Source organism: Neolamprologus brichardi, chromosome 2, assembly GCF_056152115.1.
Source record: "Neolamprologus brichardi isolate AB-2024 chromosome 2, ASM5615211v1, whole genome shotgun sequence".
Taxonomy (NCBI): Eukaryota; Metazoa; Chordata; class Actinopteri; order Cichliformes; family Cichlidae; genus Neolamprologus; species Neolamprologus brichardi.
In genome coordinates, this window is record NC_142105.1 from 6,095,522 (window position 1) to 6,121,032 (window position 25,511).

General features: G+C 37.4%; 1 protein-coding gene across 1 annotated transcript; it reads right to left on the reverse strand.

The window, feature by feature from the left end:
* anxa5a (annexin A5a) lies at positions 1-25,218 on the reverse strand. The gene is made up of 12 exons (XM_087852415.1): positions 25,149-25,218; positions 23,594-23,678; positions 21,604-21,698; positions 19,152-19,265; positions 16,216-16,306; positions 13,374-13,453; positions 12,981-13,031; positions 10,603-10,696; positions 7,695-7,790; positions 7,426-7,484; positions 6,093-6,215; positions 1-711 (listed from the first exon to the last, which is right to left on the reverse strand). The coding sequence occupies exons 2-12, from the start codon at positions 23,604-23,606 to the stop codon at positions 652-654; spliced, it is 876 nt and encodes a 291-aa protein (XP_087708541.1). The 5' UTR covers positions 23,607-23,678; positions 25,149-25,218; the 3' UTR covers positions 1-651.
* Between the last annotated feature and the right edge of the window lie 293 nt (positions 25,219-25,511).

Below are 25,511 nucleotides of genomic sequence, written 5' to 3' on the forward strand. Positions count from 1 at the left end.
TTGTTTGACATTTGGCCTCGTCGTGCAGAAAGGCATGGAAGCAATAGATCTCATTATATGCATCAACAAATGTCTAATAGCGTCCCATTACTTATTGATCACTGACAGCCGCATTGCACGTCGAGTCTGGATCACAGTCTCATTTCTTATTAATGAGAGCATCAGGGTTGTCAACATGTAGGGTTTAATAATTGAGTAGCGGTATTGTATTTTCAAACTTGCATTTAACACATGCTGTGAGAAGTGAGCTCAAATAAGGTAAACAGCTGCTAACATTGTGTGTACACTTGACAAGAAAAAGAGGTCAAAAATTTTAAATTAATCAGGCATTTCATCATTTCAGAAAGTATTATTATCTGCATTAAAATCAAAACTGCTTGTTTACCAAGGACTAAATTAGAGCTATATGTTCTGTCTGGCATTTAAAAAACAAACAAACAAAAAAAGAACAGTGCCTTGTAAATAATATTCATACAATATAATATTGTTATAAGTCAAAATGACACTCAGGTAATTCACACTAACTCGATAAACACACACTAACAGAAAGAAGAACTATAGATCAATATCCTCATCTCATGTGTATAGCTTTGTCTTGCAGCAACATGATGGCTCATCATTCATTGCTGCTAAATGCGTCATAAGGTTCCATTAATCATTCCCACCACACAGGTAGAGTAAAGCCTTCTGGTAATCTCCAGTTGTGTCTTCCTGTAAAAAAAAAAAAGAAGAAGAAGAAAAAGAGTCTCATTTAATTTTGGGAGGTTGAACATTCATTTATCTACTCTGGTATGTTTGTTTTAGAAATGACTGAATTCTTTTCATTTAATTTAAGTACTGACAGGGTTAGTTTTGCCCAGTGACAGACTGGCAACCTGAGAAAATTAATGGAGATTATACTGACACGTGGGTAGCTCTAGCTCAGGTGTTTGGCTCTCCTACTCCTCCTCTCCACATGTCAGTTTGTCCTTGAGTAAAAGCATTGAACTCAACATCAACATCCTCCAGTTAGTCACATGTCCCATTGTCTTTTGGCAGCTTCACAAATGCTACTAACATTTAGCTAATCGAAGCTAAAACTATAAACATATATGAGCTTTCCTTCCACATTGACTTCAATTTCTGCTGATCTGATGTTACACAGAGTAAGGTAGAGAGTGCCCAGTTTGAATTAACCACAGCACCTTTTGCCCCTGACACGTGCATTAAGAGTAATGCAGATTTTTTCCATCAAAAGTCCCATTTTTTCATCTGTTATCTCAAAATATCAAGTTAATAACTGCAACTGTTGACAAAAAACCTTGAAATGTTGATGTTACAGATATTTTATCTAGAGCATTCATGTTCTTAATGGTCAGCTAACCTGTCCATCCATTGTCTTAACTGCTTATTTAATCCTGATTGGAAGGAAGGCTCGAGCCAACCCCAGCTGTCATCGAACAAAAGGTGAGGTGGGACACCATAGACAAATCACCAGGCCATCACAGGGTTACGTCACCTAGGTACTGCTGTACATAAATAAATACAGCAATAAAATATCTATTTACTTTGCTTCTCTGAGCAAAATGCTACATGGCTATCCAGCTAGCTACCATGTGTTATACCATACTTATGGTGGAATGGTTTTATAAGCTTATTTATCAACCCAGAGATTTTCATGCAGACAGTTGAATTTAAAGTTTACTAAGAAACAAAACATCAAAAATCTAACAGAAATGCCAACTAAATGTCAGTTTTGAAATCTCTCAAGTCTAGAGTCATGCTCCAGCATGCTTGATGACTCTCTCTCTTCATGTTCTTTGCCTCCTCTGGATCTTTTCCTATTTTGCTGGGAAATATTTCCACAGGTACTCAAGTTCTGCTACCATCAGTCATTTCCTCTACTGAGGGAAAGCTAGCCGGGGTGACAATAATAATAATAATAATAATAATAATAATAATAAACTTTATTTTAAAAGCACACTTAAAACCAATGGTATGCCAAGGTGCTTAACAAGTAACATAGAAAATAAAAGGAAGATAACAGAAATAGGACCAAAGCAAGTACTAGGTATGCAAGCAGATAGCTGTCACTGATACATAGGAAAGCAGCAAATACAGAACAAACAAGGAATTAAATGAGCATAAAAGTGCATAATATAAAATCATAAAAGAAATGTTAACTAGAGTGAAAGGCAAGATTGAATAAGTGGGTTTTAAGTCGTGATTTAGACAGTGCAATAGAATCAGAGGCGTGGATATCAATTCCACCGTACCGGGGCAGCCAGAGCAAACGCACGTTCACCCCGAGACTTCAGCCGAGATCTAGGTTGCGTCAGAAGTAGTTGAGTGGCAGATCTAAGTGTTCTAGCAGGAGTATGCGGCCTGAGAAGTTCACTAAGATAACTCGGCGCTAATTTATTAATAGTTTTGAACGTAAGGAGTAATATTTTAAATTGAATACAGTACTTTATGGGCAGCCAGTGCAAGCCAGCTAGAACAGGAGTAATAGAGCAAAATTTCCTTGTACCAGTCAAGAGGCGGGACTGTTTGCAGTCTAAGAAGAGAAGAGGGAAGACCGTAGTACAAGGAGTTACAATAATCCAACCTGGAGGTCACAAAAGCGTGAATAAGCTTCTCCAAGTCCTTATGTAGAACATAATACCTAGCCTTAGAGATAAGGCGCAGTTGGTGGAAGCTAGATCTCCAGCAGTACACCCAAGTTACTGACATAGTCACAGGAAGAGCTAGCAAAGGGACCCAGGGCAGCACAAAGCTGGACACGAGGGATTTTACTGTTGAACACCACAATCTCAGTCTTCTTATCGTTTAAAATGAGGGAATTACTCAGGAACCATTCTTTGACCTCACGCGTGCATTCTTGAAAGTAGCGCAGGGACACAGCAAGGTCGTCAGTAAGTTCAAAATGGATCTGTATGCCGTCGGCGTAACAGTGGAAGATAATATTGTATTTTTCAAAGACTACGCCTAGAGGGAGCAAATACAATGAGAAGAGAATAGGGCCTAAAACTGACACTTGAGGTACACCGCAACAGGCCGATGCAGAGGAAGAGGAGAAGGTGCCTAAGTTAACCGAAAAGGACCTGTCAGCGAGGTATGATTTAAACCAGTCGAGGGCAGTGCCTCTAATACCCACAGTGTGTTCAAGTCTTAATAATAAGATGTTATGGTCCACTATATCAAAAGCCGAAGAGAGGTCCAATAAAACTAGGACCATAGAGCGTCCAGTATCAGCAATTACAAGAATATCATTAAGAACTCTAACCAATGCCATTTCAGTGCTATGCAATGGCTTAAAGGCAGATTAAAATTTCTCAGCAATATTGTTCGTGTCCAAGTACGCCTGGAGCTGGGAGAGAACTAGTCTCTCCAGGATCTTGGACAAGAACGAAAGCTCAGAGATCGGTCTGTAGTTTAAAAGGTCATAACAGTCAGGGTTTCTTTTTTTAAGAATCGGGTGGACTACAGCACGCTTAAAAGCCAAAGGAACACAGCCTGAGAGCAAGGAAAAGTTCATAAGAAATAGGATACTAGGTCCAATTACATCAAAACAGTCCTTAGCTATGCGAGATGGAAGAATGTCAAGAACAGTATTGGTGTTATTCATTTGATCAACTAGCCGCTTAAGAGACAAAAGTGACACAGGCTAAAACTGGTGGAAAGTTGAAATGCACTCAGGAATGGGGAGAGGACATGAAACAGGGGGAAGGGAAGACTTAAGAGATGAGACCTTCTCTAAAAAGTGAATTTGAAATCGCTCAACAAAGAGCCTGAGAATAAGGTAAAGGCATGTCCGGGCAAGGGTTAACCACTGAGTTAAAAGTTTTAAATAAGGTGCGGGGGTTATGACCATTGGCCCGGATGATTTTGGATAAGAAAGACGCTTTGGCCATTTTAGCAGCACTTTGGAGTTTTAAGCGGCTAGTCTGTAGCATGTCGTAAGAAACCTGAAGTTTATCTTTTTTCCACCTTCTCTCAGCGCGCCGACACACGCGACGTAGAGCGCCCGTAGTGTCATTAAGCCAACACTGAGAGTAGGTTCTAGGGCGCTTCATTTTAATAGGGGTGTTGTGCCAAAAAGTGATTGCCTGCCAAAAACTGATTTCCAATGTTTCCGTGTGTTTTTTATGTGTAATATTGTTACGTATGTTGCTAAATAGACTTTTTAGGTATTGCAAAGGGGTTAAATACACAATTTTTAAAAAATGACCTGTTTCTCAATTATCTTTGTAGCTGTGTTATTGTACTTAATTATAATCAATCAGCTTCCTTTTGTCCACTTAAAATATGTTTACAGAACTATTTTTGCATTTGTTGCAATTTTATCTGTCCTCTTGGCCAGATTACTCTTAAAAGAGACATTTTTAAAGCAAACAAGAATTTTTTTTAACTGCATAAATAAAGGATACATAAAAGTCACTGCCAAAAAGTGATTGCGGCTTCTACCTTGTTACAGGAATGTTGTTTGTTGGTCAAGATGACTTGATATAATTCACGAGGGATATATTTGACATATGTTTCACATATTGTAGATCAACAAGTTATTTATAGCAGTTTAAATACAAGCAATCAGTTTTTGGCAAATGCCAGAAATCAGTTTTTGGCACAACAGGGGCAAGAGTATCAAGGATAGAAGAAAATAACGATAGCAAGGTATTAGCACAGTCATCAACTGAGCGAAATAAACAACACTCTCGAGTGACAGATGCAGAATCCAAGAGAGACATAGAGAAGTTTGACACCGCTTCAGCATTGATTACACGTAGTGGGCGAAGGGGAGCCGCAGGATGTAGTTCGTTAGTGCATAAGCCAGTATCAAATATAACTGGGAAATGATCCGAGATCCCAGCGTCACTTATATCCATGATACAAATGAAATAAGTGCTTCCTGCATAATCGAGACGTTATTTTCAGGACAATTAATACTCTGCATTATACAGTACTGCTTACAGCGATCCACTCTAATTACTCATGGTTGATTATTATTCAATACACATTAGATTACACCATCCATGTTTACATCATATTGATAAGGAAAAGCAAAGTTTGATATCACTTTATAATCACTCATCATTGAAAACTTCCATTGAAACTTTAGCACACTGTCCTTTAAAGGAGACCTATTAAGCTTTTTTTATTTTCTCTCATATAAATACAGTTACAATGGTGGACGCTAGGGTGTAAGCCTAAGTATAAGCAATGAGCCAAAAGCTTAAAATAGCTTTTGACTTTAGAATAAAAATGTAAAGCCTTAAATAAGCTTAGTTAAGGCTTTACATTTTTATTCCACTTTTAATGTCAGGCATCCATGGTTGGTTGGTATTTTCTTTGTCAGAAAATATTCAAAAAGAAAGTCTCCAAGTCATAATTATGGCTTGTATGTTGAAATTATAATTATTTACATGTTAGATACTATTAATTGTGGCAACTACTGTGTGACATAAACATGCTCTTATAATAGGAGGAAAAGCACAGGCGTAATTAATGTCATTAGCTATATGTAGCTCTGATTCATTTGGAAGGCAAAGTGAATAGTACACAGTACGGGGACTGTGAACATGCAGAATGAATTATAAATTATTTAAAAAGTGGAGAAATTGTAGAATAACTTCCATAATTAAGGAAAAAATGAACTCTGCTGAACTGTAAAAAATATATAATATATTTATTCAAGATTATTTCATAATGTGTTATTATCTATTCAGTACTGGCCATTTAGCTCTACAGGAGGATCGTAATAACTCTTCAATGGAGGAACATCTGGCATTAGGAGAACAGATTATTCACTTCATCTGGTGTGAAAAGAAGGGAAGCACACTGAGGGAGACATTTAAAGTAAATCACTAATCCCCACTCCATCAATGCACTGACGTGAGTAGTGTACAGCCATCATATCCATAGTAAACCCAGCTGGTGCTCTAAAGTCATGCAGAGGGACAGATGAGTATATTTAGCAGAATATGCAGACAACTGAGGAAAATTACATTTTACAGAAATGTGTTATTCTTCTGAAGTAATAGACTATTCAGTATGTTTCATTAAAAAAGAGCACAAGGGAATAAACAGAAATCCTGAGGGGGCTGAAGCAGTACCTGGATGGTGCTGTACAGAGACTGTCCGTATATCTTCTTGAAACTGCCTCTGATGTCCAACATGTCCACCTCACTCCTGGACACCATTATCCTCATCAGAGTGTCGTCATCAGTTCCAGCTCGCTAAATACACAGAAAAAAGAAAGAAAGAAAGAAAGAAAGAAAGAAAGAAAGAAAGAAAGAAATCTGCTAACTGAGGCCAGTAGAGTCTGAGATATAGCTCTGGGGTCTTTGCAATTTCTGTGGCATTGCATGGTCTAACACTGGGTTGGAGCACCAAATCACAGCAACAGTTGCCTCAATGCACTTTATATTGTAAGGTAAAGACCCTATAATAATACTCCTGGAAAGATTGGCAACTGCCTCAAATGTTTTCTTTATATTAACAGTCTTTATCATTCTAGATTATAGACTTCAGTTTCTTTGTAAACAGCTTTTTAACCCTTTACTGATTGATGAGCAGCAACAATGACTTTTCCAGAGTTATTGCTGATGTTGTTCATTCTTAACATTTTGTTAACATTAAATTTCTAAACAGAATTTTAAACATGCTGATGATCAGCTGATCAAGTGATTTTGATTAGCAGTAGCTGGCTGCTACAATAAGGGCGTACTTACTTCCGCCTACACGGCTTCAACATTTTGGCTTTTTTGTGTTAAATTTCCACACGCTGAATGATGTCATGTGGTGATCCTCAGAGGTTCTGATGACTCTAACTTCAGAATGGAAGGTGTACTTTCTTTCCCAAAATCTACAGTTATTACACAGTGAACCTTTAGTTTGCACTTCAAATATTAATTCAACATTTCGGAATAATGCTTGTACATTTTCTTGCCCAGAGTTGAAAGGCAGATTCAGGCCTCTTCCAGGTTAGTTAAGCTTTTAAACTATATCACTGTAAACACCATTTTGTTTTGTTTTGTTTTTTTGTTTTTTTGCTGTTTAGATGTAGAAAACAGGCTTTTAGTTTACTGGAAAATGACTACACAGTCACTGCTCCTTGATTTGACTTCACTATTGTTGCCCTATTCATTCTAATGCAACAGCTTGTATTGTAGCTACTCTTCTGATTTGAATTTAAAGTCTTCTTAATATATTGATATTCTCATATTTGAGCAAGACTAACATGAAAGTAATTTGCTGAAGCATCATGGAGGGTTAAAAATGACACCAACACTAACCTCAAAATCTAATGTAGTCAACTTATCTTTTTTGACAGATTTAACTTTGTTAAGATTGTTATTTATTATATATATATTATATATTTTACAGGTGAGTGATCGGTGAGTATTTTCATTAATTAGACTAGAGCGATGTGATAATGAGACATACCCTCATAGATTTATATAGTCTCTCAGCAAAGAAGTCTGGGATGCTCCCGGCACATTTCACTGTGGAGGAAAAAGACAAAAACTGATGAGACTACAGTTTTTGTAAAGTTAAGCTGACACTGTCTGATGTTCACTTTTTGCTATCAAGTGTTATCTTCTGTCATATTTTATTCAAAATTTCTTGAAAGAAAACCCCATCCAGGGATATTCTGATTACTTGTCGGTGTATGTGACGCCTAAATTATCACCCAGATAAATTGCGGCTCTTACCAACAGCCAGCAGCAAGTTCTCCAAATTCCCAGTGGTCTCGCCTCTAATGCTGTCCTCTATGTCAGAGCCAGAGATCTTCTTGTAGGCAGCAAATACTGCAAAAACCCAAAACAGCCACAGTGACAGACACTCATACATTCTCATTAGAGAGAAACACATCAAGCAATTTTCAACATGAACCTGTTTTTACTTCAGGGCAAAAAATATGTCAGTTTCAGCCCTTAGATGATCTCTTTGTGCACAATATGAGTGTGTTTTGGTGAGTTCACTGGATTCCATTTCTTTTATTGCATTTATATAAATCTACCTGGCACTGGTAGATGGCACAATCCTGAATTAATTGTGATTAACCACATTTTTTGGAAAGTCAAGTTCAGTTTCACTAGCCACACCCAGCCTGATTACTGTCAGTCCTGTTGAATCAAGAAATCACTTAAATATAACCTGTCTGAGAAAGTGAAGTAGGTTAGAAGATCTCACATCATCCCACAATTTAAAGAAACTCGAGAAGAGATAAGAAAAAGTGACAGAATGCTGGCAATCATGGACAATGACTCCCACCTCCTCCATAACACACTGGAAATCTGAAGAGCAGTTTCAGCAACAGGTTCCTTCAACCTTGCTGTCTGAGGGAACGTTATAGGAGGTTGTTCCTTCCTGCTATCAGACTCTTTAATTCATCCATACAGTATTAATTGCACCTCAATGCACCCTGTCTCTTTTGTACACCATGACATTTTTGCACACATACTTTTATATATATGTATATTTATGTTTATATTTATGCTATATCTCTATATTTATCTATTCATCTTAATATTTATCTATCATAACTGTTTCTACACTCACATTTTATGAGTGCTTGTTGTTTGTTGTATATTTGCTGCTATGACAACTCAGTTTCCCTCTGGGATTAATAAGGTTTCTCTCATTCTCTGATTCTGTTTCTGAAACAAAGTCATTGACTTCTGTTAGTGAATCTGTTACAAAGCAAGACTTTCTAAGACTTTCAGACTCCAGTGAACCATGGTGTGAACCATGATCCACAAACTGAGAACATTTTGCACAATCTACCAAGTTACTCTAAGAGCGCACTGACAACTCATCCAGGAGGTCACAAAAAAAACCCAAACAACACCCAAAGAACTGAAAACCTCACTTGTTTTAATTAAGGTCAGAGTTCATGATTCAACAACAAGGAGGAGACTGGGTAATCATGCCATCTATGGGAGAGTTCAAAGATGAAAACTATTGTTAATCAGAGAGTACACAAAGGTTCGTCTCATGTCTGCCATTTATGATCCCCAAGACTTTTGGGAAAAAAAATTGTAGACTAACAAGACAAAGGTTGAGCTTTATGGGAGTTTTGAGTCCCATTACATCTGGTGCAAAACTAACAGCATTGTATAAAAAGAACACCATACTAACAGTCAAATGTGGTGGTGGTAGTGGGATGGCCTGGGGCTGCTATGCTGCTTCGGGGCCTGGACAACTTACCCAAACTCCATCAATGGAACCATCAATTTTGCAATTCTACAAAGGAGAGTGGGTCAAAATTCACAAAATGTGTCCATAGTGACGTGAAAGGCTCATTGCCAATTATTGCAAATGCTTGACTGTTGTTGTTGTTCTCAAGGATGGTACAAGTAGTTATTATCTCCAATAAATCCAAGATCTATTGGAGATCACGGTCTGGTTTTCATTAGTGGAGAGAAGGTTGAACAAGTGACAACTTTAAGGTTAAAACTGTCTCTAGTGCCATTACTGAATGGTAATAGGTGAAATTGTAAATAAGTGTTTATATGTGTGTGTTATTGTACATGACGCGTTCCACTCGATTCTCCAAAGTAAATTTCTTTCAAGGAAGACAATAAAGGCTAATCTAATCTAAATCTAATTAAGTTTAGGGGTCAATTACAATTATGTAGGTAATGAATCGATTTTTTTAATCTTAATTAATGAAACCAGCCTCTATAACTGCATTTGGTATTTATTGGTGTTATCTTTGTGTAATAATAAAATCTGTTTGATGATCTGAGACATGTGTGGGTGAGGGTGCAACAACTAGGTAATCAGGAAGAGGGAAAGTAGTATCCCACTCTAAAAGCCACATAAAAATCAACCACTGCAATCATTTTTCCAGTGGTTGATTTTGAACAATCGAAACTAATTGGCACAGATACAGAGGCATCAGTGTAAACTGAAATAACTGACATATTCCTGGGGTACCTCACTGCCTCATCAGTTAAAAAGTTGAATGTTGACGCAAATGCAAAAGAAACTGTCCCAACCACAAAAAAGATACAGATTGTCTGTTGTTTACTTAACTCTTTCCTGATAAACAACATATTGCAGTTGTGGAGCAAGTTAGTAGCTTTTCGCCTCTTAATGAGGACCACAATTTTTAGAGTTCAGAGCATACGTGTTTGAGCAGGTTTATATCCACTGTCATATGTTATATTGGTTTAATTGTGAAATTAATATGTTATTTTGTATTTTATCTTAGTATTGCTGCGTCATTTTACTAAACCAAACTTGACTTCATTTTTTATTTTAATAAAAAAAGTTAAAAAGTTACTAGATCAGAAAAACAGTGAAACGAGCAGTCAAACAAGTAATTTGATAGAAACTTGCCAACAACTGACTTTTAAAAGACTTGCTAAAGCATGTCGATCTGTTTGTTGTTTGTTCACATCTGACCAAACCATTGCACTTTCTATGCTCTCAACTTAGTCTCCACAATCTGTGCTGTTTAAGCATGTTTCACTGATATTTCCTGCACCTTTTCTTACACTTTGACTGTTTTGTTTTCATATTTTTTTCAGTGTTTGTCTTACACAGCTAACGGACACCCTGAACATATCACAACATCCAAATGGGCTGGCACGGGCAAACTGGCAAACTCACCTTTTCCGAGATGTTCCGCGCTCCTGTTGCCCAGAATTGTGATAAATTTTTCCTCATCTGTGCCAAACTTTCCCTCACCAGCAGCATACAAGTCCTGTAATGGAAGACCACACACCAATGTTCATACTCTCTCTCGCTCTCTCTCACACACACAAACACTCACACTGATTTTATGTCCTTCACCAAACAAAGGTTTTTGCTTTTTTTTTTTTTCTATCCTTGCTCAGAAATATTTTATCATATGATCAAATACCAAAATAATAGCATATTCATATGAGTCATTTATTATTGCTTTTTAATGAATTAGCATTCCTTATTTCTCCTAATTTGATCACAGATGCTTAACACCGCTCTGGTGTTATGAGTCAAGACGGACTGCTAGTCATGATAATTTGGTGTGTGTTTAGATACATGTTATTGAATGTTAATGTCTGCTACATGTAATGGTTTTAAAACAAGATGCCATAATAATAAAGGTTAATTTCCTGCTGTTAATTAATTTATTATTATTATATTATTATTATCATTCTTGGCTTGGGCAGAGTTCTCGTCCTGGCCTTTAGAGAGCATGTATCAGTATGATCCAGTTATTAATAATACACATAATACACAGGCAGTTTGCATGTTTCAGGATTTTTTTTAACATTGCGGGTAATTTAAAAAAAAAAAAATCATTCACTCACATTAATATCAAAACGTAATTATTTTAAATCTTTAAAAACATGTTGTATCATAAATCAGGAAAGAGTCTGTTGCTCCAGTTTATCATTCCTAAGCTGACCTCATCATATAGCTCTTTATTAAAGGTTAAGTGGCTTTAATTCGTAGGTCAGATATGTACAGTGACCAGCTGGCTAATAATTTGAGTTATATTCATGTTTGCTTATTACACACACCTCTGTATGTCTAATGGCAACTTTTGGTGCAAGTATAGGAAGTAATACAAATTATATCAGTGTGTAAAGTTTCCCCTGAGGCACCGACTTTCCATTTCCTTAAACTTAAACAGACTTATTGAATATCTGGAAAACTGTATATTTATAGTGATACCCCAATGTCTATCTATTAAACATCATGCAGTGAGCCTAGCACACATACTGGACATGTGGAAAGAGTTAGACTGTGTCTCTCCAAAGGTAACAAAATCCGCCTCCCTACACCTCAACACCTCACACATTATTTATCCAGTACAAAGATTGAAGTGTGTACGTGACAGTTCAATAATTTACTGCAGGGGATATGTGCAGGACGTTTTTTGGTAGAGAGCTATAACTTCTTGCAATCTTCACTGGGTGGCTGGAAATCAATACTAGTTGAGAAATAATCCTTATTTTTTTATCTATTACATTTTTTTGCCATGTTAAAAATGATCTTCTAAGCCTCGCTATACGATACCCAAAAAGTTAATTCTGTTGATCTGGATGTGTTGATTTCAGTCGGAGAAACGTTTCGTCACTTATCCAAGTGACTGGGATGAGTGACGAAATGTTTAAAGTAATCCCTGTTGACCTTTTAATGAGCTTTGGTGAGATGCCTCCATTTATTCTTTCTCTGAAACAACCCATTTTATCTCCTCCTATTTAAATTAACCTTGTTCTGATAGGCAAACAGTGAGTGTCTGCAGTCGTAGAACATGGTGGAGGCTCTGTCATGGTTTGGGGCTTTATTTCAGCCACAGGTGTTGGAGATTATTGAAATTAATGGAATGATGAATTATTAATGCAGAGAAGAACCATTAAATTCTGATCCAGCATGCAATACCAGCTGATAACAACAATTTGTTTGTACTGCCAGTGCAGTACAAGCATGCATAGATAGAAAAACACACAATGGAACACTATTATGGGCATTGACTGCTCGCAGGAGAGCCTGGACAGCAACATTATTGAAGCAGTGTGGGATAATCTTGATAGAGAACAGAACAAAAAGGCAGCCGACCTCCAAAGAAAAGCTTTGAATATCTTTCAAGAAGCCTGGGCAACTATTAAGAAAGCTCAGGCTGTGTTAAAACATGGTCAAATATTGACTTTCATCCTTTTTTAGAATAGCATAAGCTCTGTTTTTGTCATATATGTTCCACATTTCAATAAATTGCTGCACTTATTTCCCATTTTCAAGTAAAATATTAAGAAATTAAGTGTAAGTCAAGACTTTTTCAAAGTACTGTATACAAAAAATAAGGAAAACATAGTAGTCCTGTAAAAAGACAATTAAAAAACAGCTTGATTAACACCAGTGTAATTGGTTAATAATAAAAACAGTGATTTCTTGTTAATGTAGTGTTGAAGTTGCTTGAATTCGCTGGACAAACTCACAAAGCTAAAGCGGAAAGCCAGCTCTTGCCATGTGTATTTTTATCTCGTGTTCTTCCTTCTTACCTTAGCGTCTTTCTCGATATGTTCCTCGTCTACTCCCTCCTCCCTACTCCCCTTTGCAGCCAGCCGAAAAAAAGAGAGGTAGGAAACCAGACAGGTACAAAGACAGGTGGACAAACATAGAGTAAAGTAGGTCAGTGTTGATGGAAACATGGTACGCTCAGACCTCTCAACCCAGGTAACATCTGAACACCTAATTAAATGATCCCTCAAATCTACAAGAACCATGAAAATTACTTTTCCTTCTGTATAAACATCACATTAAAGAAACTAAATGTGCTGTCATCCCCCTCCCCCTTTCCAGCCTACACCTCTCATGACTTTCTAATGGCATCACTGTAGGATCTCATTATCAGGAAAAGAAACATAAGTCTCTCCAGCAGTGCCCTTCTTTACCTGCAGCAGGATCACCAGCAGTTGCTGATAGTGCCCTGAGGTGTCACCACAGATGTCCTTCTCCAGCTTTCCGCCGAACTCTGGAAGAAAGAAGAGAAGGGGGGCAGACGATTGCTTACAGTTCCTGTTCACGACAGTTGCTAATGATTTCAGTCGACCTTAGTAGGCTGTCCTCTGTTTTGCAGGATGAGCCATGAGAGGAGAGATTTGATTAGTTGACTAAGGGTCAATGCCAGGGGCAGGCAACGCCAGGCCTCGAGTCCCGGTGTCCTGCAGGTCTTAGATATCACCCTGTGTCAACACACCTGAATCAAATGATTAGTTCATTACCAGCCCCCTGGAGAACTTCAAGACATGTTGAGGAGGTAATTTAGCCATTTGAATCAGCTGTGTTTGATCAAGGACACATCTAAAACCTGCAGGACACCGGCACTGGAGTTGCCTACCCCTGGTCTATGCTTTCGTCCAGATCAGATAAACTGCATTCTCTGCCTTGGGCCATTTGAGCCTTTGTTATCACATATTTTCCATCATGGTTTGTTGTAAGTCACAGTTGCTATTTTAGAGACCTTTCATTAAAGTGTGACAGGTGATACAGAGGTGCAGTGTGTTTATTACTCGGATGACAGAACATATTACACTGATAATAAAAAGAATAGGCACCACGCTATGGGCTTTAAATAAGCATGCTACTCTAGAGAAAAGAGCAGATATTATAAATCTATATGAATAAAGAAACTATATATACGATATACTGTTATTTCTGTACTGTGCAGTAAATTGACAATAGGCACGCCATCATAGGTTTGGGACTAAAATACTTGAGGGAGGGGTTTGCATTAGGATGGGCATTTAATGTAAAATCTGTTCCAACTCAAGTATGCAGATCCATCTGCTGTGGTGAGCCCTTGGGAATGAGACCAGACCTTTATTTTACTAGCAGGCATGACTGCCTGTGCATTGCTCCTATGCAGCTTGGATATCCAAGCTGTATACCCTTGTTTGCTACCCTCAGCTAATAACTTAGCACTCAACCATCTTGTCTAAATATGGTCACTTCTGGCTTTTGTGGTGTCCAAAATGAATGTTTTGGCTTTGAAATGTGAATTTCTTATTCACAGTTGTCTTATGTAAAATCTATGTTTGCTTACAGAGTCGTAAGGACAAAGAGATTCATGTCACGGCGGGGTGCGCCGATAAGTTTAGTTTACAGGACCCAGAAGCAGACACTGAAAGGCGGAGTTGCTGGCTGAACAGAAGACGATCCTTTATTTGGATGTTAGCACATGAAGCATGAAGCTAGGAAAACTGTGAACACTCAGAAAACTAAAGGACTAAGAAACTCAGTGAAAATGCTATGACAAACTATGAACACTGAGTAAACTATGACGAAACACTATGGGGATGCAAACAGACGACCTGACAACAAAACATAAAAAACAGAGGACTTAAATACACATATGAGGTGATCAGGGGAAGTCGAGACACACGAGGAAACAGCTGACAAGGATGAACATAACGATGCACAGGAAATGTAAACTCAAACACAATGACATGAAAACTGGACTTTCAAAATAAAACAGGAAACATAAGACGCAGACATGACAACCTGAACTTGACAACGTAAGACACAGACATGAAACGAAGGGCGAGGGAGACTTAACAGGGGTGGAAGACACAAGGGGAATCTAATGACAAAGAACTAGAACAACCTAGGCCTGATAAAAAATGAACTTAGAAAACCTGAAGGGCTTAAACATAAACTAAAACTCAAAACGCTGGGTCAAAAGACCCAGGATCGTGACAATTCAAACTTGTCCTGTGTACTCTAATGTAGATCCCCAAGTTTCCTACACAAACATCATATAAATTTAATGAAGAGTTGGAACAAATTAAACTGAGTGAGAAGTTGGACACCTTGGAATTGTAAGCACAAGGAAAGGCCAGATAATTTTCACCTAACTCAGCCTATTAGCTAATTAGCAAGTCAGTGTAATCCTTAACCCTGCGGTAGACTCGCACACACACTGCTACACACTGTTCCTGCTACTAAGTGACCCTGAATGGAATAAGCAATTAAGAAAATGGATGGATCGAATTTAATCTCTATAGTTTTAAGATTTAATTTCCTATAAAAATCACTCCAGACACAGACTGGGTATCTTGATTTTGACTATTTGAAGGCCTCGTGGGCACACACACACACACACACACACACACGCACATACACAGTTTATATGCAAAACCTGTTCTTTAAAGATTTTTTTTTTTGCTTTTACATCCACTCACTGGTTATTTTTAGGCACTTTCAATATTAGAAAGTATTGTGGTTTGGGTTAAAATGTCCTTTTGTCACAACAGTAACCCTACACACTGAAAAATGATGACTTGGAAGTGGCATAGTCATCTTAGTTCTTTTATAAACTGGTGTGTTTTTTTCAGCACCCCCAAACCACTTGTGGGCATGGGCATGTAACTAAATTACGTTTGGTAAGTTCTCATTTTCCACTAATAATCCAAACTGGATTCTTTTAATTATGACTCATTTCCTCGTTGTTATTTTTAACTGCGACAATTATAACCAATTAAGCTTTAATCAAAACATGATCTTGAAATTAATCAAATCCCCTTTGTGCCAAAAACGATCAAAACATTAATGGCAGTTTATTTTTAAAAAGGAAAAAGCTATAAAGCTTTTAAAGGCGCAGATATCTTCTGCCAATGCAGTGCTGGTAAAACAAAACATCTTAATGCATTCTTCTAGATGCGTCATTATTTGTAGTAGTCACAGTAACCATGTTTGTCTGTTTTTCTCTGCCTCTTCATCAGTGGAGTGTTTTACCTTTCTTGTACACTTTGGTGATTTCTTTAATCTGCTCGCCAGTTCTGGAGGCCAGGATCTCAATTAGCACTTCATCTTCAGTCCCGGCACCCTGGGAACCCGACGCATGAGATAAATGGAGTGAAACAATATCCATATCTGTTCAATATTAAATTTTAGTACATGTTTATTATATATTAGGCTATATCATTGATTAGTAATATGAAAAAAAGAAAGCCTAAAAGTCTATAAGGAAAATAATAAAAGATAATAAGAGATGTACAACTTGAGAGCATAGCAGAGTTAAAAGGTTTGCAATTAGAGAACGAATAGGTTCAGTACTAATGAGAATTGTCTTGACGTTCACTTCTCTATGCTGCAATTAACCTTACAGCAAGACTGTCTGCCAAACCTAACTAATGGAGGAGTGGGTGTGATAGGAATGTTGAGGCCAAGTCCTAAATGCTTTGCTCTCACTTTGACTAAACACTTCATTTGCACATGGGTAATGCAAATGTAAATGTGTCTGAAGAATAATGAGACAGAAAAAAATTCATTTGTAACTCATATGAGGATCTGAGAGTTTGCTAAATGTTTTTCCCTCATGCAATTCCCTTCTAACTTTATGAGCCTCCTGTGACCTGAAAAAGAGCACTCATAAAATGTCTGAAATGTCTATAATATAATATGTCCAGTTTGATCTGACATTTTTCATTTGAGTTTCACTGAAGGTACAAAAGATAGATCTAATGAACTACAATGCTCCAATGCTGCAAAACAAAATGTTTGCAGGAGATATAGAGAGAAAGCTTAACCAATTTAAAGATATCTGTATATGATTTTTTGGAATATATTGGCAAAAGAAAAAAGAGTTCTGGTATTTGAGACTTTCTAGATTCTAGTTTTAGTCTGTTTGTATTTAAAATTGTATTGACAATTTAACAAACTGTCAAATCTGCAATCTCAAAATATTGAGCTACAGTCTGCCAATGAGTTAACTATGAATTAACTTTAAATACAATTATCTGCATTCATCCAGTGCATGGAACAGAAAGTCTTGGCTATTGATTATCAGTCATTCGTTGTCCGGATGTCACCAAAACCCCCTGAATCATTTGGCATTACCCCCTGCAGCTAAGTCATCAGATGACAGTTTCAATTTTACTGTAACGATGAAAACAAAAAGGCTAAAACCACCATGTAGTACCTGTGACAAAACACAATAAGTCTTTTGTGCCTGTATTTAATTGTTTTGTCTTTGCCTTTGTTCTCAGTTTTAAACACGTCTTAGTCATGGCTAAATTGTCTGAAGTCTAAAGCAAGCTGCTGAATACAAACAAAGTAATCTGAAAGAAAAGAGCTCTGCAACAAGCTGACAAACTCAAAGTCAGCAGTACGATCACCTTGCAGTCATCACAGCTGCTACTGCTATCAAACTGTGGTGAACTTCCAGCAAACTTTTGACAAACAGGTCCAATATTATTCTTGTCATCCACCAACTCTGGATAAATGTTATAATTCTAACAAATTTAATTCAATTTAATTTGAACTCTTAGATAAATATAATGTCTCCACTAGCTATTTGTTGCTGGACAGCCTAGAGTTTAACATTTTTCTACTTCAGCTATTATTACATTAATACATAATTGTAGTTTCTTAATTTAGGAAGATTAAGGAAGTCTGTTTCTAGCATTAGAAACAACAAATATGTATGAATTAATAAGAAATAAATAATACTATAGTGGTTGCATGCATTGTTATGGTATTCTTTTGAATATTTGCTTGTTCAAAATATTAAAGACTTACAAAGACGGCATTTTCATTATATTTCTGTTTGATTCAGATATATGAATTAGCAGACCTACAAAAACTGAATAATCAGATAATAAGAAGTATGAGTAATGAGTTTTTAATGGCTGATGATCACTTTGGCTGTCAGTACAAGTGCACTCCCACTAATTTTAGATGCACCCTAAACCATTGTGTTCTGGAAACGAGCCCTGGCTATTGGCTGAAAACAGCTGCTTCCTGCTGTTGGAGTCGAGCTTGATGATAGCATTGTAACATATCAGTAAATGTGATGCAACACCAAAATATTGATCTAAAAAAGAATGGGCATCAGAGATTGGTCTAAATGCTCATTGTGGAGTTGTCAAGCAGCTTCTATCGCATGCTGTTAACATAAAATAAAAGGTTTTGAACGTCATGTGGGAAAATAGATAATAATACATGTTAGATGGCCTACGTGTTGGCCTAAAGATTTATAACGAAGCTGAGTTGAGTTAAGAGACTAGTAGCAACAGTGGCAGGAACTATTTTTTTTATTATGTAGAAAGAGTTCCTGCCGCTGTTGCTTTTAGTTAAAAAGACAAACTGGAAAAAGGTCCAACATTTTACCTTTTCAACCAAACTTTTCAGAACACTTTTTCAGTAATGTTTGAGTTCCATTTATGTGGGCTAAAGAGAGGGAGGGAGCTGGTAGTGTGCATGATATCTTACTAGCAATTATGTTTGCAACTCTTTTTTCATGTATTAGATGCTTTATTGCTAATGTTGAAACTCAACTCAATTAAAAAAATTAAACCTTTTCATCTCTTGTAGTTGAAATCTGTAAAGTGGCTTCAATATGAATATAGTGCATTGACTGAATAAAAGATGGACATAATCATAATGACATCACCTATTGGTTTGAGAAGTCACTGCATTGCTGAACAGTATTATTTTCTTTCTATGTACAAAGTGAATAATGAATAACAGCAAAACACACACATACACCAAAAATTGAAATGTCAGTGGTCCCTAATTTACTCATTTGTTTGTCTGGCTTTGAGAAGTCGAAATGTCTGTTGTCAACTATGAAGTGTTTCCTAATCAAACATTATTCAAAAAACATCACAATAAAAACGTAGGCTACATTTACATTTACATGAGACCTGTAACGTGGTTTAAGTTATTACCTTGAGAGCGTTATGCAGGAGAGTAGCATCATATAAGACAGATGGGGTCATCAGAGCCACAATAAGACTCTCAAACAGTCCACCGAGCTCAGATTTCAGTGCGCTGACCAAGTCCTGTGGTCAAATAATTAATAATAATGAGAGGAGCTAAAACAGTAATAACACGATTAGTAACAGTGACATTTATATAAAGCACACCAGATCCCAACATTAAAACCAGAAAAATAAGTTAAAAAACACAAAATGGCCATTCAGGATCTTGATGTGAAGAAGATGAGGGAAAAAAATTACATCTCACTGCTTCGCTTACACTTAGAGTATTCAATGTAACCTGCAGAAAAGGAAAATATATTTTCTTTGCAAATTACTCACAGCTGGCTTTGTCTAAATTGTTTTCTGCCTCCAATCATTTGTGCATTGCAGGAACCAAATGAACAACAGCATATACCATTGTTATTTGAGTATGTGGCTCTATTTGCATACACAAAAACACCCACAGCACTGTGCTCATCCAAGTGCTCCTTGGAGAAGTCCAGAAATCACAATTCTAGCTGAATACATTAGACATTAAGCACAAATCCCCCATATTTCTGGATAACACAATCCATCTATTTGTTCTTTTTTGTGTGTAGAACGAGTTAAATTTAAATAAATCAGACTAATCCAATCCCAACAAAGAATGTGGAAAAAAGAAATAGACAGAGGATGTAATATTTTGCTCTGTTATATAGAAAAAAGTAGACTCAGGCTTCAGATATTTTTGCAGTTGAGCACAATTGTGTAATGGCGTCATTACATTTTAATAGATCTCATAAAGATTCTCTGCAATACTGAGCAAAGCAAAAAGTCTCATGTTCTGGGTCATTTTGATAAAACACTGTAATATACAGAGCTATCCCTGGAGCTGCTTTGTGATACATCTATGCTCTCTCAAACTCCTCCATCTACTTATACTTGAGGCAGAAATCAAATTAGCTTTCAGCTTTCAATCCACAGGTGGGCATAAAAACTCTTCACTGTGTGACAGAACAGTGAGACTATGAATGCTTAAAATTCTGTCTAACTAGCTGCACTGAATTCTGCTCCATAGAGACTGGGGATAACTGCCCTTCCTGCCACTTATTTGAGGTTACTGTTCAGTCTTGATCCAAAATCTTGCCCTTTAAATCACAGACTTAATGTTTTTGGCTGCCTTTTTGCTGTTAAGAATTGTTGAACTGAAGACAGCCAATGGTGAAAACCCAGCAAGATTCTATACTTAAGTAATATAACAATGTGAAAAAATTACAAGCAAAGGTCCTGTATGCAAAATTTCACCTAGTTAGGTGCACAAGAAGCAAAGGAAATGTTATAAGTCATTAGGATTTAGTCCTCTATCAGTTGTAGCTGCTCCCTAATTGATGAAATAGGTGTTGGAGAACTCATCCAAGGAAAAGCTCAAAACTGTAATCAAGTGCAATATTGAGGTCTTTACTTAAGCTTATTTGTTTGTATTTTGAACATAGCTAATTCATTCTTTAATAGCTTTAAAATGTGACTCTGACATGCTAGTGCAGTGCTTTGCACTGTCACCTCACAGCAAAAAGGTCCTTAAATTCAGGCTAGGGCCTCGTTGTGTGGATTTTCCATACGTCCCAGTACTCAGATTTCCTCTCACAGTCCAAAGACCTGTTTTTATTTTTATTTTTTTATTATTTTTAGTAAAAGAAAATAAATTAGTAAAATATAATGACTGTAAATTGCCTTCAGGTGTGAATGATAGCTGGAAGCTACGACACGTTGTAGTCCCCTGTCAAATAACACAGAAGCCCCAAGTACCTGCTGTTCAGAGTTTTAGTTTGTGAGGGGCAGCCAATCAGAAGACAGTTACCTTAAAGGAAGAGGAGCTAAACTGTCTTTTTTGAGACAGAGAAAGTAGTGAGAGGTTGCATCAAGGCCCAATTTGACATAAATAAGGATTATTTTGAGTTGTGAAACACACACAGCTGGAGTCTAAGACTAAATATACTGGGCTGGAAATGAGCATGAGAAGTGCACGTTAAATATACAATTCTTGAAACAGTCAAGATGTTGCACATGCACAAACCTACTGTAGACAGATACTCATTTCTGGGCTTATTACTTGTGAGCCCCATAAACGCTTCTACAACACAAAAGCATTTATGGTGCAGCAGGTGGGGAGTCACATAACAGCTGACAGTGTGCAAGAGGTGGGGTACACTCATGACAAGACTAATACATCCCATGGTGAATGCAGAAAGACAGACAACTATTCACACTCAATGAAACACCTGCAGCATATTTAGTAGGATGATATATTCTCAGTCTTCAGTGCCTGAGGTGAAGTTGACCATCAGCCAGGTTGGTTTTGTGAAGTGAGGAATGCAGAGTGGATGGCACGACCTGTCATTGTATATCAGTTCTCTGTTTAATTCCTAGTGGCTCTTCTCACCTTTCCGTGGGCCTTTTTATATGCTGCCTTAATTTGCTGGCGCTGATCATTGCTGCGGGATGTAAGAAGCATGAGGATGGCATCTTCATCTGTACCTGCACCAGAAATCATATAAACCTTAAATAATGTGTGGAAAATGACTCTGAAATCATCTGCAATGTGGGTCAAGACAAAAGAAGCTTTTCATTTCAAGTCTTTCTTTTTAAACACAACACAAATCCCTGTTATGACAGCTTCCAGTATATTGTAACCTAAATGAGTCAGCCTGTTAGAGCATGAGATCAGGATTAAAAAGGATTGGCATGGCAGATGATCTAACAACCAATAGCTTTCTAAAGTCACGAGCACCTTAGTAAAAAAAAAGGCTCAGAGAGGCAAACAGGCTGAAGCAGCTTGTATCATTTTCACTCAGGGATCAAATGTTAAATTAGTGAAAGGTAATTATGGCACAAAGCCCAGCTGATCTGCAGTGACAGCACTGACTAAAGAAATGTACTTAAGTAGTGCAAGTCTGCTGTTTCAAGTTTGAGTCCACAGTGGTTTGCAGACAGGGAAACCATTAATTAGATCTAATGGTTCTGCTCGTACTGGTTATAAAGTGTTAGGAAAAATAATTTACAGTGTTATCGCTTTCTCTCTCTGACACACGCGTGTGCATGCATGCACACATACATGCAAATACACACACGCACACACACAGAGCTTCTGAGAAGTAGTTCCAAAAAAAGAGACTCAGACCACAAAGTACTTGTCAATTTTTTTTTTAAGCTTCAGTTTGAATGTTGGTGATACACTAATTGGTAAAACACACTAGAGAAATGAAATGCTTTCCCATTTTTCCGATGATGCTTACAAAAGGGAGCAGTTCAGATCCTCTGACAGCTGTGTCAGTAATGAGTTTTCACAGCCTTTCCTGTATTTACAACCACTACTGACAAATAAGAAGACAACCGTTTTTTATTGAATTAATATAGGATGAAATGACTGGTCATGCTTTTTGTAGCTTTGCCTCCTTACATCACCACAGTGGACTTTAAATCAAGCAATCAATATGTAATTATGTGCAGAATTTCAGCTTTAAACCAAGGAATGTTACAAAGATTGTGCATGACTATTTAGAAATTACAGTAGTTTTATACTTAGTTCCCCATTTTCAGAGGTACAGCTTTTTCATTGAATGACTTACACAGGGACCTGCCAAGTAAATAAATAAACACACCTTAGCAGCTATAAAAAAAAAAAAAAGCTTTCAACTGTGCAAAGAATTCATTTTTTGTATTTATGGTGCATATGCATACAATAGTCAGTTAATGTCGTATGACATGTGATAGGTTTGTAGCTTAAACCTATTTGCTGGAACGTTGAAGACAATATAATTACACAGCAAAGCAAGACACGAGTAGGCAAAGTTCTTCATGTTTCTCGTGCACGGGAGAGAACCGGACAAACGCCGTTCCTTCGCCTGACCCCAGTTGCTCTCGTCCGCTTCCCCGTAACACTGCTCTTTTATTGAGGTTACATGAATATGCATAGGTTCATTAACATATGACCTCTACATGCAAACAAAGAGTACCTTGCCTGTGTGTGTGTGTGTGTGTGTGTGTGGGTGGGGGGGGGGGGGGGGGGGGGGGGAGGGTCAGAGTGTGACCCCATAAATGACTTCCCTAAACCTGCTGGTCTGAAAGTCCAGCAGTTCATCTAAACAAAAGGCACTTAGACTAAAACAGATATAGCTACGTTTATCCTACCATAAAACAATAAGAGAAGGTACGACCTCTCCCATGCTCCCAGAGTGCTTTGGAATGCACAAAAAGTTTGCAGACTATTAAAGATCAAACCTCTACCAATCTACAACTAATTATAAAACTCTAAGCATATATAAGTAGAGATTTCTAAGCATAAATGACAATCAACAATACGAAACCTAACAACATGCTAGTGTCAATGTGAAATGAAAGTGAGCAGCAATACATTTAAGCAGGATACTGACCCATCCCTTTCATGGCCTTATGGAGGATTTCAGCATCATGTTTGGCATTGAAGTTGACGTAAGGTCTAACGCTGCCTCTGTTTGCCTGTAGAAAGAGAGCAACACATGTAAGTAATAAAACATTTGTAACAAGCAAAGGTTTCCTTCATCTGTCTTTGTTATTAACAACAGTTAGCATGCTGATGTGAATGCACTCATGTAATATACCCAATACTCACTGTACTTTCACACATAGGTTATTACCAATTCTGGCTCGAATCATACATGAAAAAAAACCCAATTATATTATGTTTTGTGCATCTATTGCACTTAAAATTAAATCCTTCCCAGATCAATTCTCAATTTAAAACCAATGGTAGTGCAGTAGTAGTGAATTAGTACAAGACTCTCATAACTTAAGCACCATTTCAGCTAGTTGGGTAGATGGTGCTTCATGAAATGCCCTTTTCTGGCAGAGAATAAAACTCCAGCAGAATTTTTTATATTCTGTGGGCATAAAGATTTTAAGATACTGAAAATTGCAAGCGACTGTTAGTAGCAGCACTATAAACTTTTGCCAAAGGCCATCAAAACCCCGCATGGGTTTAAATGTCGTCTAACCCAACAGTGAGGCAATACTTTAAGTAGAACTTAAATCAGAACTGCTGGTTTTTGTCAGCAGGTAATCTAAAAAAAAAAGTGTTTTCATCTTACTTGGACGTGCACACATTCTTAAGGGAAAAGGCCATTTGTAGAAGAAGCAGTAAAACCTCAGCTGCAGCCTTGTAATAAACTGTGCAGGTGGAGAAGTGAACAAATACACCTCCTACACCTCTTTTTGTATTATTTCTCTTGTTGATCATTTGTGTGTGCTATTCTCTATGTTCATACAAAAATGGCTTATAAATGTTACAGCGTGCTCAAGAGAGCAACCTCCTTCTGCAACTTGACAGCATCTCCTTGAAGTGTCAGTGCTACTGTCACTGTGTTTATTCTGCCTGTGTTGTCAATCAGTTCAATTTGGCACCACAACCTCTCAAAAGCTTTTTTATGTTACAGTTTTTAGCATTATTGTTCTTTCTGCTTTTTGCTACAAATTGTATCATTCAGACTTTCTACTAAGACACACAACAGTTCTTTTTAGATGCTTCCTTGTAACAAGAGTTTTATCCCAAATGCCCTTCCTACTGCAACACAAAAAGGAATTTGTGTCTCTGGCTGGAATTGCACTAGCATTTGTAAACCACTACACTATAAAGCCACCTTTCTACTGAGACACACAATGCATACAAAAGATGCACATCTGCTTTAACATCTCCCAGTAGTTGGGCATTTTCGCTTTGGCAATCTTGGTGTTTTAAAAATGGTGCAAAGGCTTGAATCTAGAACAGATATTCATCTGGAAATGTTTACTTAGCCTTTTCCCAACATTAAGTGAGGTGTCTCAGCATTTATCAGATCAACTGTCCTGAAATACACTAGTAATCTTAACAGTTTTACAAAGCAGCCTTATGATAAAAAGTCATGTGTGACTGAAAGATAAAACCATGTAAAGAAGTCCTTTATAAATTCTTACTCTGACATGTGAAGGAACCTATTGTCCAAACGACACTGAACATTGAGGTCAAGAGCAGCTCTGAAGGATAATTAGCCAAATCTGCATCACATGAAAGAACACACAAAAAGCAAAATGACTGATGGATAATTCCATGTCAGTTTATCAACGCACGATCTGATATCCTCGTGTTGGTGTTGTTCCCAGATCATCATAGTAAAGGTTGTTCCAGGATCAACATTGCAAGTGACCAATCAGAATGTTGTGATGTCATACTTTTGCGACTTCGGGAAAAACCGGCGTAAAACAAAAAACTGTACTTAAGCTGCGAGAAACCGCCTTTGTCTGCCGATCAACGGACCCTAACCCTGACCCCAACCCTTT

What these genes read in the sequence shown, in the direction of transcription:
- anxa5a (XM_087852415.1), bottom strand. An exon ending in TGCTGGTGATCCTGCTGCAG is followed by an intron (nt 13,032 to 13,373) that starts GTAAAGAAGGGC and finishes CTGGCTGCAAAG; the next exon opens with GGGAGTAGGGAGGAGGGAGT. An exon ending in CTCTGTACAGCACCATCCAG is followed by an intron (nt 712 to 6,092) that starts GTACTGCTTCAG and finishes TTTTTTTTACAG; the next exon opens with GAAGACACAACTGGAGATTA.